Source organism: Myotis daubentonii, chromosome 3 (assembly GCF_963259705.1).
Source record: "Myotis daubentonii chromosome 3, mMyoDau2.1, whole genome shotgun sequence".
Lineage (NCBI taxonomy): Eukaryota > Metazoa > Chordata > Mammalia > Chiroptera > Vespertilionidae > Myotis > Myotis daubentonii.
Genome location: NC_081842.1, coordinates 202,416,216 through 202,430,408, shown reverse-complemented (window position 1 = coordinate 202,430,408; position 14,193 = coordinate 202,416,216). Strand labels below are relative to the sequence as shown.

Below are 14,193 nucleotides of genomic sequence, written 5' to 3'. Positions count from 1 at the left end.
AGTCAAGGGCACATACCTCAGTTGCAGCTCCTCCCTGGCCTGGGCCCTGGTCTAGGCATGTGCAGGAGGCAACCAATTGATGTGTTTCTCTCACATCAATATTTCTCTCTGTCTTTCCCTCTCTCTTCCACTCTCTCTGAAAATCAATGGAAAAATCTCCTCGGGTGAGTATTAAAAAATAAAATAATGATAAATGAATAAAACAATGAGTATTGAGTTTGATATGTACATTTTAAAATCCTTTCCTATGTATATAATGCCCTTTCAAAATTTGAGTTCAGAGACCACTCCTGATATCCATAGAGGAGTTAAGTGCTTCCAGTTCATCAGAAATAATCTTGGATTATACCTCTTATTCCAAACTGAGTCTGGTTAATGCTCCCTTTCACTCTTTTTAAAAAGAGTTCCAGGTTGGACAATAATATGAGCTGCTTCAAAGTAGTTGAAAAAGATGAAGACTGGAAGAAGACTGAGTCAAATACCTAAATGGTGACTACAGAGAAATCCATTTCTCATTGCAGAGGATTGACTGGCAATAGGGAAAGTGAAAGAAAATCCTGTGGGTAGGATTTATGTTGCCTTGTTAAAAATGACCCGAACAAATCTTAAATCTTAAAACAGAGCAAGTAAGAAGTAGAGAAACGAGAGAAGACAAGACAAGAGACGATAGAATTAAAATAACTCCAATAATAATGCCCATCAGTAATGTCTCCCTCTATATAGAGATAAACAGTAGGGTTAAAAATCTTAGCTTTATCATCAACCTGGGATAGGACTATTCTTTCCATTCAAATTTCCTATCTCCACTACAGCCTATGAAAACTTATTTTTCTCCTCAAAGTCTGGTATTTACTCTCCTATCCTAATTATTCTTAACAGTCAATAAGTGTTCTGTGTTTTCTTAGATTCCATATTTATTTGATATCCATTAATCATGGAACCAAAATTGTTTACCAGTATATCTCCCCTACGATCCAGAGCCCACACTCTGAACTACCTCCTTTATCTAACTCATACACACCAAGTCAATATTCAATATTCCCCTGTTCTAAATCAACTCAGGGCCAGGTGGATATCTAGTGACAGCCCGATACCCCAAGCCTCCTGGAATTATCGAGCTAACAATCCTAAACTATTTACCCTGGCATGCCATGCCTCTAATTTCTAAGGGAATTGTAACATTAAACTTTTCTTTCAAATGGCACTGACCTCTCAGTGTGGTCACTCAGTCACCTTTATAAATTAAACCCAAGCACAAATCAATAGGAAAATGATGCCCCAAGGCAATCACCATTTACAGTCAACAGAAAATTAGTTTTTAAAGTGGTTTAATTTCTTACCTTCCTCTGAAATAACAATCAGGTTTAATACGTTATGTTATAGAAACTGAATGAAAATGGCAAGGAAATAAAGCAGAGTAGAAAAGATGACCTATTAGCAGGTCAGCCTCACAATTCTCATTACCTTAAATAGATAAGGAGTAACCAACAATACCTATTTCAACAACTTATATAAGTCTTTTGAAATTATGACTAGACCTTTTACTAAATTAAAAACTCAATGACATCATTTTCGTTGGTGCATTTAATGTCTCTAATTCAGCTATTTCTTCTTACACAAATACAGTGTATCCTAGATACACTGCTGAGGATGATTTTTAACCCTACCATTTCCCTGATTATTAATGTCCCACCAGGAAAGGAACGATATTCCAAATGTTTCAAAAGGTTTTTTTTAACAATTGCTTATGACATCCTAATTTTATGCTTACTGTAAGTGAGAGGGCTAAAAATATAGCAAAGTAATCATCAGTATACATGTCTCAACCCAAAGAAAAATATTAAAAACATATTAAAGGACTTTATTAATTAAATGGAAGCTGGTGTCTATCCTTCTGTAATGTAAAGAATACATCTAGTACATGAAAAACATATCTTATTACCTGCCTTCAACATTCAACTTTTTCTATGTTGGATTTCATAAAGAAAGGTAAGCATGTACCACTCTATATTCTCTTTTAATATTAAATGCAAGAGGCTCTCTCAGGATAGCAAATTGAATCAGTATTTAACTTCAGAAAAAGAAACTCAAGACAAAAGGAAAAGATTCTTCAATATAAAAGTATCTTAAGAGAATGATTATTGCTCTCCTTTTTTAAGTGAGAAGGATCAAAAACAGACAAAAAAACAAACAAAAAGAAGCCATGGCAAGGCAATAAATCCATTTCACTTGTGGACATTTAAAATGATTTTATTTATTTGAATTAAATATTTAAAAGAAATTAAGAATTCAACCTAGTCTCTAAATCTTTTCTTTTTAAGAATTAGCTAGTGGTCAGATTACATTTTCTTCAACTACTACAACTTCTTAAAAAATTAGGTCAGTTAGGAAAACTTAGGTAAAGGTAAAACTAAATTTTCCATCAGAAGTGGTGTATACTGTTTGGTAAATAGATGTTCTCTTTTATTTTAAAAACTGTAAGAATATCCATTGTTTTTTCTTTCTTTTCTTTTCTTTTTCTGATCTGCCCCACAACTGATTGAGACCTACAGCACATCCTGTTGCCATCTCACCTACCACGATGTCTAATTGCTCTGCCCTTCCCTGACAGCTCCCCAGGCCACAGATCAGACCAAGCAAAAGTCTTCTACAAAAGGAAATATCCATTGATTTTTTTTAATATGACAATCCCAAATACAATACTAACTTTGTAATGCTGAATTTTCTAAGCACACTCGTTAGCATTGTTAACAAAATATGCATTTGAGATCATATAAAATTTTTTACTTAGAAGTATTAAGAAGTCTTTTCCTTATTTTTATTTTGAATTTGAATAATATTTAAAATCTCTTAAGATTAGTTTTTCTACAATGAACTTTAAATTGTTAAAGGAAATACTTACTGGTTGCTCTGGTAAATCTTGTTCTTCTTCCATGGGGACCAATATTTCTTTATTCCACTTATGTGACTGGATCGCAAGTGTCTCTTAGCAGTCTTCACAGTCTGTTGAAAAAAGGGGAGGAATTCAAAGCTTTATGTACTCTTAAGGCATTATCATTCAGGCCATCAGAAAATAATTTTTTAAAAATATTTTGCTACCCCAAGCTTTCCACGTGAGTTCTAATCTCAAAATCTCAAACTTGCACATGGCTTTTCAAAACTGACATGCTACACCAAGTCAAGATAGGTATACGCAATGATTTTTTAATATCTTGCAAAAACCAACACGTGGAACCACTTCTGATGTACTTAAAACACGGTTACTATAGTGCCTAATGTATTAAACATTTTACAATGTGCTGATAACTAGGACAGTTTTTTTTTAGGATTAGAGTTACATATTTTAATGATAAAAACTAGCCTAGTAAATCAGTAAGTTAGGATAACATCTAACCTGCTGTCATGTGGAACATTTATATAATGTTAACACAGACACACTGAAACACTTTAAATATAACAAATCAAAATATAAATTAAATACATTCACAACCATCTGTATATATAATTAATATAAAGGAAAATGGAATTCTCTGGATCTACTTTAATAATGCAAATAAATAAAACTTTGAATTTTAGAATTAAAGAAAAATAATCATGTAAATTTTATTTATATCTTTAGTCCTCACTGGAGGATATGTTTTTAATGATTTTAGAGAGGAAGGTAGAAAGAGAGAAACAGGGATGTGAGAGAAAAACATCAATCAGTTGCCTCCCGTATACACCCTAACCGGGGGTGGAACCTGTAACCTAGAATTGAATCCGCCACCTTTTGGTGTAAGAGATGACGTTCCAACCAACTGTGACCTGGCCAGGGCTGGGACCCAATTTTAGTCTGAAATAATGAACTCCACTAAATATACTGTCTAGTCAATCATTTAAGGAAAATCTTTATCTTCTTAGACCCTGCTCTTCTTGTCCTGATTTTCAAACTAACAAAGAAAAATAGACTATCCTCTTTTATTTTTAACTGTAAGAATATCCATTGTTTTTTCTTTCTTTCTCTCCTCCCACCCCCCTTTTTTTTCCTGGTTTGATTTTCAAACTAACAAATCCCACGTTTACTGGTAAAAACACCGTATTATGCCCTTCTGGCAAGAGAGACAGATAGACATTAGAAACCTTAAATACATTATAAAAAAAGAAAAACTCCATTACAATTTAACAAAAATGAAACTAGCACTGCTCCGAAACAGATGTGATTGCTTATGCTTTTAATTAAGGTCAAACCTCTTTTCACTTCTAGCAACCACTGTAACCAACTTAATATATAAAGAAAGCTAAAGCAAGTATAGAATCTTATTGCAGAAGTAATGAAAATAGATAAATAACATGAAAAGGGAAGTGAAAAACTTCAGTTATGCCAATATACCAGCAATTCCACTTCTACTGCTCTATACAAAACACTTTCAGAGCCACACTCCGGAATGGGAAAAGAAGAGAAAACACGTGTAAGCTAGACCGATTAAAAAAATGTCTAACTCTGACACAGCTTTACTCCCTACCCTGATCTAGAATGTCAAAAGAGAAAAAAGTGTAAAGGTCAGAAGCAGAGGATGCTCAGTGCACTCACGTGTAGCTCATGCACAAAGCCTCAAAAGCTAGTTCTCATACTACCTGACGTAGGTAGCTGCTGCTGCAGAATTACGGTGCACAGTAACTAAAGCTCCAGGTGCTATCTTCCCTGCACTTGTTTTGCTCTATCCAGAACAACATAATCAATGTGACGTGAAACTGACTCATAATTATGAAAGATGAAACATTTTTATGTTTCGCCAACTTATATCTTAGTTTTAAATTGAAATGTCTTTATGGGATTTTAATACTGCCTCAATGAACATAATGTACATCTGTGAACTGATCCCTTAAGAGCAAAATAGGACCAAATCACTAGGAAAATGCAATGCCTTTAATACCTTATTTGTTGAATTTTTGTGTGACCAGCTCTCACCTTAAAAATGATAGTATTCCATGTTTTACTTAACTGTAATAACTGCAATCTCTAATTAGTAGATTCTCGGCAAGAGGGAGGGGATACTCATTCTCATAGGGGAAGTGTTTTAAAACCTACCTCTTGGTAAGAAGGTAAGGAAAATTATTTTGTTTTGTTTTAAAAAGGATACCAAAAAGCATGTACTTTAATTTTGTTTTTAAACACAAAAACTAATTTATTTTAAAAATATGAACAACATTAAAGAACATAGATTTTTACTGATCAAAATGGGTTATGGATTTTAAATGGCAAGAACGATTACTCTTAGTAGTGCGGAAATAAATTTTCAAGCCATACAAAACTAAATGTTAAAATCTTAAATTTTGCTCTCTAGATATATGCTAATATTACTGTGATTTTATAATGAAAATGGACTAATTTTTTTTTCTTGAGGTAAATTCTACGGTAAATTTTAAGAAAACCTTCTTTAAGGGAACACTTGGAAGATATTCCTTTCTACCTCTCCTATTTCTTCTATGAAAAGAAGGATCCTTTGTTGTTGCCATCCCTAAAAATTACCTTCCACATAATTCCATCACAACATGTATCTAAGATATTACTTTCCATCAATACAGTATTCTTCCTTCCTTCCAAAAATTTGTAATTTATAAGACCGGAAATATAGAAACATACTGAATAAAGAATGCAAGTATTTACCACGTTCCTAGCATTAACCAATGTGCTAAAACTTTTAATATTAACATCTCACACCATTTTCTACAGTGGCACATGCTTACAATCAAAAGCCGAGTTTACTAGCAACCAGATGAAAGTGTTATGTAACACAAACACAGTGATCCAGTATTTGACAATAACAAAAACTACGAAATTACAATACAAATCTTAGTATTCTCATTTCCATGTAGTAGTTTTAGAGTTTAATACAATGGCTTGACATAGAACGGGAAAGTGGATTCTTAATGTAATGTAAATTAATATAATTACAACTTAGCCAAACAGCCGATGAAATTACAAAACACGCTCCGAGTTCATTTTTTGTTTTAAGCACCTTTATAAGGCATTTGGATAGTAATGTCTTCATAATTTTCTAGTTTCAATTTTTAGAACTGTTTCTACATACAATTATTTATTACTTTTTTTGAGTTTGTTAGTATTTGTATGCCTTCATCATTAAAAATCTGGGAAAATCTGCAATTGAGAACAGAAATAATATTTCCCTACCTGCCAATGCTGACAATGAAAAAAACAGAAACTTTAGTTTGATTCAAAAAGGTCACATAATTTTAAATATTGTGACTTCACAAGCTCATAAATAAAAGCAGGATCATTTTGTAATATGGCAGCCATAATTTTTAATCCTTAGAAATTAGAAGGGAAATAATTAGTAACAAATATTTTATTTCAAAATTCTAATAAGATTCTAACCACATAATTTTTGCTTTGTACCAAGTTCACCATAAAAATATTCAAGTATTAAGCTAAAATTACCCTGTAGTTATAAATGGCCACAGGCAAGAACTTGGGTTACTTCAAATGTGTTATTGTAGCTCTTAAACACAGAAAGAGAAATTTAAAATTAGGTATATAAATATTTTAAAACGCAATATAAAGGTCAATTTTTTTTTCAGTGAAAACACAGTATATATCAATTTTAATTGTAACACCAAGAGAAGTGTCTAAATAGAACAAACAGTCTGATTATACGCCCTAGAAGGGAAACTTGCATGCAGCTAAGTGTGCATAGAGATTTTCAAGAGTTAACTGAATAGCTTTGATACAGTTTTAAATAGAACAGGTAGCTCATAAATTTGATCATATTTACACTGTATTTTAGAAGTCTATTTACTCCCCCTTTCAGAACCTTATATATATTTTCAGAGTACCCCAAAGGCTATAGAAGTTTCCCTGGAAACAATCAATAGTATCCCTCCCAAAATTAAATATATCTCAGCAATAATAGTTATAAACAGTAGCCTTAAGAAGTATAAAAAAAAAGGTCTATAACCACTTAAGATTTTTATTAATATGTGGATTGCTTCAGAATTTATAAGAAATAAGTAATTAGCAAATTTTGCCATGATTCCCTCAAATATAATTATGTGTATGCCTTGAAGAATGAAAACAAAAAGCAAAATACCCTCCTCTAATGGCTTTAAGATGATTGCTTCAAGTATTGTTATTCAACAATAACTGATCTATTCTAAAAGGAATCTATGAGCATCATCCTTATTCTATGGACCGGTCAACTGGGATTCAGAGATTTAAACAATTTGCCTGAGAATAATAGCAATCATTTTTCAGGTTTAAGTAGAAATATATCAAGTAAAGAGACTAGAGGATAGTGGTGATAGCTGACATTGTGAGTGTACGTAATGCCACTGAATGGTATACTTTAAAATAGTTTTTGTTAAGCATATTTTTGTAAAAAAATCAAAGCAAAACATGAGACTAGAAATACCAAAGCAATAATCAAATCTAAAAAGTGCTTATAAGTGGAGAAAAATCTATTTTAAAAAAATGTTGTCATAAAAACTGAGTATCAATGTGGAGAAAAACATATCCACATCATACACTATGATTAATTCTAAATATATGAAGAACAAGTAGCATTAAAAAAAAAAGGAAAAAACAGAATAGTATACTTATCTCATCTGTAGAAAGAGATAAATTTTTGAGCAATAGAAGCATAAGCAACTAATCAACGGATCCGGTGATGTAAGATATACTTTCATGCAATGAAAAAAATAATAAGCCTAAAATTAAAACAGTAGAGTAAATGTAAGCAACACCTGCAATAATCACAATAAATAAAGCTTAATGTCTACAATATAAATCCAACCAATTCAACATTTACCGATCATCTATTATGTGGCAAACAATGACTAACATATATATCCATCAAAAGATACAAATAGTTTTTAAGATCAAATCAGCATTTGGGGAAAAAGATTCTCCCTACTAAGTAAATTTTAATATTTTTAAGATACCACTTCATACCTATTCAACTACCAAAAATAAATCTAAAATAACAAAACCTAGAGTTATCTGGACTCCAAGAAGATAAGAAATATTCAGGCACAGCTTTAAAATCAGACTGTTCTCCAGTTAAAGAGTATAAAAGAGGTCATAAAATTACCCATGATCTGAATAATTTTTCTTGTTCTTTTTTCCCTAAAAAGAAGCTAACTCTATTTTAAAAAGAGAAAGTTTGTTTTCACAGAAATGAAAAATTAGAAACAACCAACACATGGAGAATGGTTTACTTATGCTGCAATTATACAATCGAACATTCTATATTAAAATGAAAACTATAATCTATTTCAATACAAGCTCATTTAAAATGTGAAAAAACCTAAGATTTCACAATAACTATAGAATAATGGCTTAAGTATAATTTGGTAAGAATCAAAAGCATAGACAAAGAAATACAATGCTGGATGCTTAAGGTTTATATAGTAAAATGTTTAGGTACATCACTTTTAAAATGCTTTTATAAAAATGTTCAAGTATTAAGCTAAAATGAGACATAAATTCTACATTCTGGCTCATCCATTTTCCTCAGGAAAAAACTTCAACTTTGAGGAAAAAGCAATTTAAGTAGCAATGATCCTCCCTTACCCCCAAATCTTAAAAGAAGCCCATGACGACACTACAGACAGAAAGACTCATTTAATTTTCTAGCTCTGTCATCTCTTCCATAAGTCAAGTTAGACAGACACTACACACAAACCCAGGGTTGCTTCATTTCATGGTTCTGAGTAAAAGCTTTCAACTCCCAACAGTTAAAAGAATTTGGTATCAGAAGACATTTCGCATTTGATTTTACTCTTCTGGACAGAAAAATAGTCACTCTGTGAATGGAAGAAAATTTATAACAAATGATGCTACAAGGAATATAGATTATTAAATTGTTAGAGGTAATCCTTATTTTAGGGTTGAGTAAACTAAAACCAAAGATGTGAAGGCATTGCTCCATGATGTCTGTAAGTAGCAGAACCAGTAGTGGAACCCAAGATTCTGAACTCCCTTGTCTTATTTCCCTTCATGCAGAATTGAGCATAAAACCTTCCCTTTTATAACTGCATTCCCAGGAGGAGTCCAAAGAGGATTGTTGGAGAGGCTCTTCCTTTCGGTCTGGCTAAAGCCATCAGGTAAACCAAAATGGGCGCGCTTACAAGTACATCCAGGAGCTAGGGAGGAAGCAGCAGTCCGATGCAAAGCGCTTCCTTCTCAGAGTGCGCTGCTGGCAGTACCGCCAGCTCTCTGCGCTCCACGGGGGGGGGGGGGGGGGGGGGGGGGGGGGGGGTCCTTCCCCCCTTCCCCCCTCCCCCCCCTTCCCCCCTTCCCCGCTCCTCACCCGACAAAGCGCGCAGGCTGGGCTACAAGGCCAAGCAAGGCTATGCCATATAACAGATTCGTGTGCACCATGGTGGCCGCAAACGCCCTGTTCCTAAGGGTGCGACCTATGGCAAGCCTGCCCATCAGTGTTAACCAGCTAAAGTTTGCTCGAAGTCTTCAGTCTGTTGCAGAGGAGCGAGCTGAACGCCACTGTGGGGCTCTGAGAGTCCTGAATTCTTACTGGAGTGGTGAAGATTCCACGTACAAATTCTTTGAGGTTATCCTCATTGATCCATCCCATAAAGCTATCAGAAGAAATCCTGACACCCAGTGGATCACCAAAGCAGCCCACAAGCACAGGAAGATGCGAGGGCTGACATGTGCAGGCGCAAGAGCCATGGCCTTGGGAAGGGCCACAAGTCCCACCACACTACTGGTGGTTCTCACCGTGCGGCCTGGAGAAGGCGCAATACTCTCCAGCTCCACCGTTACCGCTAATATGTTTGTAAAATCCTTACCTAATAAACAATTTAGGACAGTCATGTCTGCTTAAAAGTGTTCTTTGTTAAAACTAGTCTGCTAATTGTCTCATGAATGCATTGTCACATTATAAAAGCTAAAATGCAGTAACGTTAGAAGACTATAAAGTGATGGTGTGTCTCATTACTCTTAAGATAGACGCTTTTGTCTTGGCTTTATATCAGCGATTTTCAACCTTTTTCATCTCATGGCACACATAAACTAATTACTAAAATTCTGCAGCACACCAAAAAGTACTGTTTTGCCAATCTGACCAAAAAATAGGTATTTTGATCCATTCTTTTTTTAAAAAATATATTTTATTGATTTTTTACAGAGAGGAAGGGAGAGGGATAGAGAGTTAGAAACATCGACCAGCTGCCTCCTGCACATCTACTGGGGATGGGTCCGCAACCCAGGTACATGCCCTTGACCGGAATCGAACCTGGGGCCTTTCAGTCCGCAGGCCGATGCTCTATCCACTGAGGCAAACCGGTTTGGCCCATTCTTTTTTAATATGACAATCTAAGGGGGCTAGAGGTCAGTGCCCCTGACTAGTCAGGTATTGCATGTTTTAAAAAATTGTGTCCCAACAGTGTGCAACAGTATACTGACTGAAAATCACTCCTTTATCTTTTTTTTTTTTTAAATATATTTTATTGATTTTTTACAGAGAGGAAGGGAGAGAGATAGAGAGCTAGAAACATCAATGAGAGAGAAACATCGATCAGCCGCCTCCTGCACATCTCCCACCGGGGATGTGCCTGCAACCCAGGTACATGCCCCTGACCGGAATCGAACCCGGGACCCTTCAGTCCGCAGGCCAACGCTCTATCCACTGAGTCAAACCGGTTTTGGCACTCCTTTATCTTATTAGGGAGTTTTCTATGTCAGTGTTTGGTATCATAGGTGTAAAATTCTGTGAAAGAGTGCAAAACTAGCCAGTAGATTTGTTGGTGCATGGGATGTAATCTACAGCTTTATTAGGGTAATAATGCAATGCTCTCTGCTTGTTTGTTTACTCTCAAAGGGCTGTTTTTTGGAGTTTGAATTTTGCTTGGAAATGTGAAAGATAACCTAAGCCATTCTCATGATCCTATGCAGAAAAATGAAAGTAGGGGGGTTCACATTTTTTAGATTAACCCAATATAACTGCTGCTTCTGAAAAAAGGAAAGTTTAAAAGAATGCCACCATTTTTAGAATTGAATGATCCTGTTGAAAGAGGGTTCTCTTAAAATTAAACATCCTAGTTTACCTAAAAAAAAATAAAAATGCATTCCTAATATTACCTTAGGCTATTTATTCCCCTTCCTTCATTAATTCTCCAACTATTCTGTTATATTACTTTGACTTCGTGATATAGTAACATGTTCTTAAACTTAAAACTTCTTTTTAAATGTGTTATCTGGCACTTTAAGACTTACTGAAAATCCTAAAATAAGATTATTTTTTTATGCTACTTTTTAACTTCCTGTACAGTCTAGCAAAAATAACAATTTGCTTTCTCTTTACAACCATAAATCTTTAATTTCTAATGTACAGGCTTTGATCTGTTAATGGAACAGGTAATTTTAATCACAAAATATATGAAAATAAATTTTTACCATTTCTAGTCAGAGATAAAAGCATATTTTAGAAAAACAAAGTATCTCCAAACCTACTAAAGCCTCAAAGTTACTGGAGAAAGATTTTCCTGCTTCATTATTAGTTATTTAAGAATTTTTCAAAACTACTTACTCCTCTGACCTTTACTGTGTAGTCTCTATAACTGGCAGTTAATTCTGCTAAAATTAATTTTCCCTTGTTTCTAAGATTCTGTGGAATCTTGATCCTAAACTGACAATGGCAGAGCCCACCTTCTTCTTTTTAGTATCTGATAGCACATGGCGGGCATTAAATATTCATTCAATCAAACACAATTTCCAGGCTCTTGATTCCTCTAAATATTTACTTAAACTAGTTCTTTAAGAACCTTTAATATATTTAGAGGCACAAAAAATTAAAATCTTCACTTTTCTCATTTCTCACCAGGGATGCCTTAAGTCACAAATTTAATTCTTTACAAGGTTTTGTTAACTGATTTGAAAAACATCATTTTGAAGTTTGTGTTATCCAAAAAAAGCAAGAAGTGATAAACTTTATTTCAAATTTTAATATTATATTTATAATAAGAGATCACAGCACTGATACTGCTTACTTAGAGGTTAGAAGCCTTTATTTTCCCTCACTTATTAGTAGGTTAAAGGTTTTTGTTTATTTTTAAAATTTTTCAGTTACTATTTACATTCAATATTATTTTGTATTAGTTTTAGATGTGCAGCATAGTGGTTAGACAATCATATACTTTACAAACTGTTCCCTCTGATATTTCCAGTATTCAACTGGCACCATACATAGTTATTACAATATTATTGACTACATGTTTTTTATGCTGTACTTTACATTGCCACAACTATTTTGGTAGGGTAAAGTTTTAAATTAAAAAGAAAGGGAAGAAAGGGAAGGAAGGGAAGGAAGGGAAAGAAGGAAGGAAGGAAGGAAGGAAGGAAGGAAGGAAGGAAGGAAGGAAGGAAGGAAGGAAGGAAGGAAGGAAGGAAGGAAGGAAGGAAGGAAGGAAGGAAGGAAAGGTGGATGGATTTACATCCTAATTCCCAGAACTGGTGATTGTTACTTTATTTAGAAAAGAGTCTTTGCAGGATTAAATTAAGGATTTTGAGATTAGATTATCCTTGATTACCTAGGTAGGTCATAAGTGCCACCTCATGTCCTTATAAGAGTAAGGTGGAGGGGAAATTAGCTAACACATACAGAGAGAAGGTGATACAAAGATGGAGGCAGAGGTTGGAGGATATGGCCAGACTTCCAGCAGTCACCAGAAGCTGGAAGAAGCAAGGAACAGATTCTCCCCTTAGAGGCTATGAAGAAAGTGCAGCTTTGCGTTGATTTCAGACTTCTGGCCTCCAGAAATGCAAGAGAATAATAAATTTCTGATGTTTCAAACCTCCAAATTTGTGGTAATTTATTATGGCAGTCACAGAAAATTAATACAAATAGTATAAAAGTTTATTGAGTTTTTCATTCGTTTTGCTATTACCTCTCTGCTTTGGTTTGTTGGCCATTTGGCCACTGAAGAAATACACAAGCTGAAAACAAAGGTGGGAAATGAAGAAAAATACATAAATAAGACAAAACATGATTATACATACCGCTGTAAAAATGCTTCCACACATTAATAGGGTAAAAATAAAACACTCAAAAACTTTCCAAATAATTGGACAGTTTGCCTAACTGAACTGTCACATAACTACAAAGTTAGCATTCTCATGCTTTTGCTCTGAGCCGAACCCTAAATGTATAGTGGAAGAAATTCCCAGCGAACAGTAATAACACTGGCAGTCCCAGGTATTTCATGGATCGTGAGAAGCCTTACTGATCTAATAATGCCTTGAGAACAAACTCAAGTACAGTCCCTGACTTATGACTGTTTGACTTACGCTTTTTCAACTTTATGATGGTGCAAAAGCAATACACATTCAGTAGAAACCGTACTTTGAATTTTGATCTTCTTCCAGGCTAGTAATATGTGGTACAAAACTCTCTTATGATGAAGGGTAGCAATAGCTCCCAGTCAGGCACACAATCACGAGGGTAAAGAACCAACACTCTAAGTATAGTGTGTTGCCAGTGTTTTTGAGATATTGTGTTCTCAACACGTTTAAGGTAAGCAAGACTTAACTATGATGTTATAGGTTAGGTATATTAAGTACATTTTTTACTTATATTACTAGAAGATGATTTATGATATTTTCAACTTATGATGGGTTTCAACTTATGATGGGTTTATTGCGGCTGCATCGCAAGTTGAGGAGCACCTGTACTACTATTTAAAAAATAGCACTTAAAATCAGAATACAGCCACTATACTATTTGTTGTTTTGCTTAGGGGAAAAAAAAAGAAGACTGCTTAATGGAGTTAAACCTGAAAGATACACAAGTCCTCTTTTCCAGTTGATCTTAACTAATAATCTTAGGCAAACTATGCCTCAAGACTGAAATTCATATTTTTCTATTTTGAGTGAAGTATTTATTTTTTTATTTCTTTCACAAAGTCACTTTTTATATCTATAGAGTGCAATGTGGTATCCTGAGTTGGATCTAGGAAGAGAAAAAGGACATTAGTGAAAAAAAAACAGTGAAAGCTAAAGTTTGTGAAGCCTGGATTTAGTTAATAGTAATGTCCCAATATTGGTTTCTTAGTTTTGACAAATGTACCATAGTTATGTAAGCCCTACCTGGGTGGCTCAGTTGGTTGGAATGTCGTCCTGTACACTAGAAGGTTGTGGGTTTGATTCCCAGTCGGGGCGAGTACAGGAGGCAACCTATC

General features: G+C 34.4%; 1 protein-coding gene and 1 pseudogene across 5 annotated transcripts in view; one reads left to right on the top strand and one right to left on the bottom strand.

Annotated features, from left to right (window-relative positions):
* EYA3 (EYA transcriptional coactivator and phosphatase 3) overlaps positions 1-14,193 on the bottom strand; it is a 99,092-nt gene that overhangs the window by 59,706 nt on the left and 25,193 nt on the right. For 2 of the 5 annotated variants that reach the window (XM_059690582.1, XM_059690585.1), the window contains exon 2: positions 2,903-3,003. In XM_059690582.1, the coding sequence (XP_059546565.1) occupies positions 2,903-2,935 (33 nt within the window). In that variant the 5' untranslated portion in view covers positions 2,936-3,003. Of the gene's footprint in view, positions 1-2,902; positions 3,004-5,509; positions 5,625-14,193 lie in introns of those variants that run through there. The other 3 variants (XM_059690583.1, XM_059690581.1, XM_059690584.1) reach the window with 3 other exon arrangements.
* On the top strand, positions 8,929-9,848 carry LOC132229787 (large ribosomal subunit protein eL15-like; annotated as a pseudogene).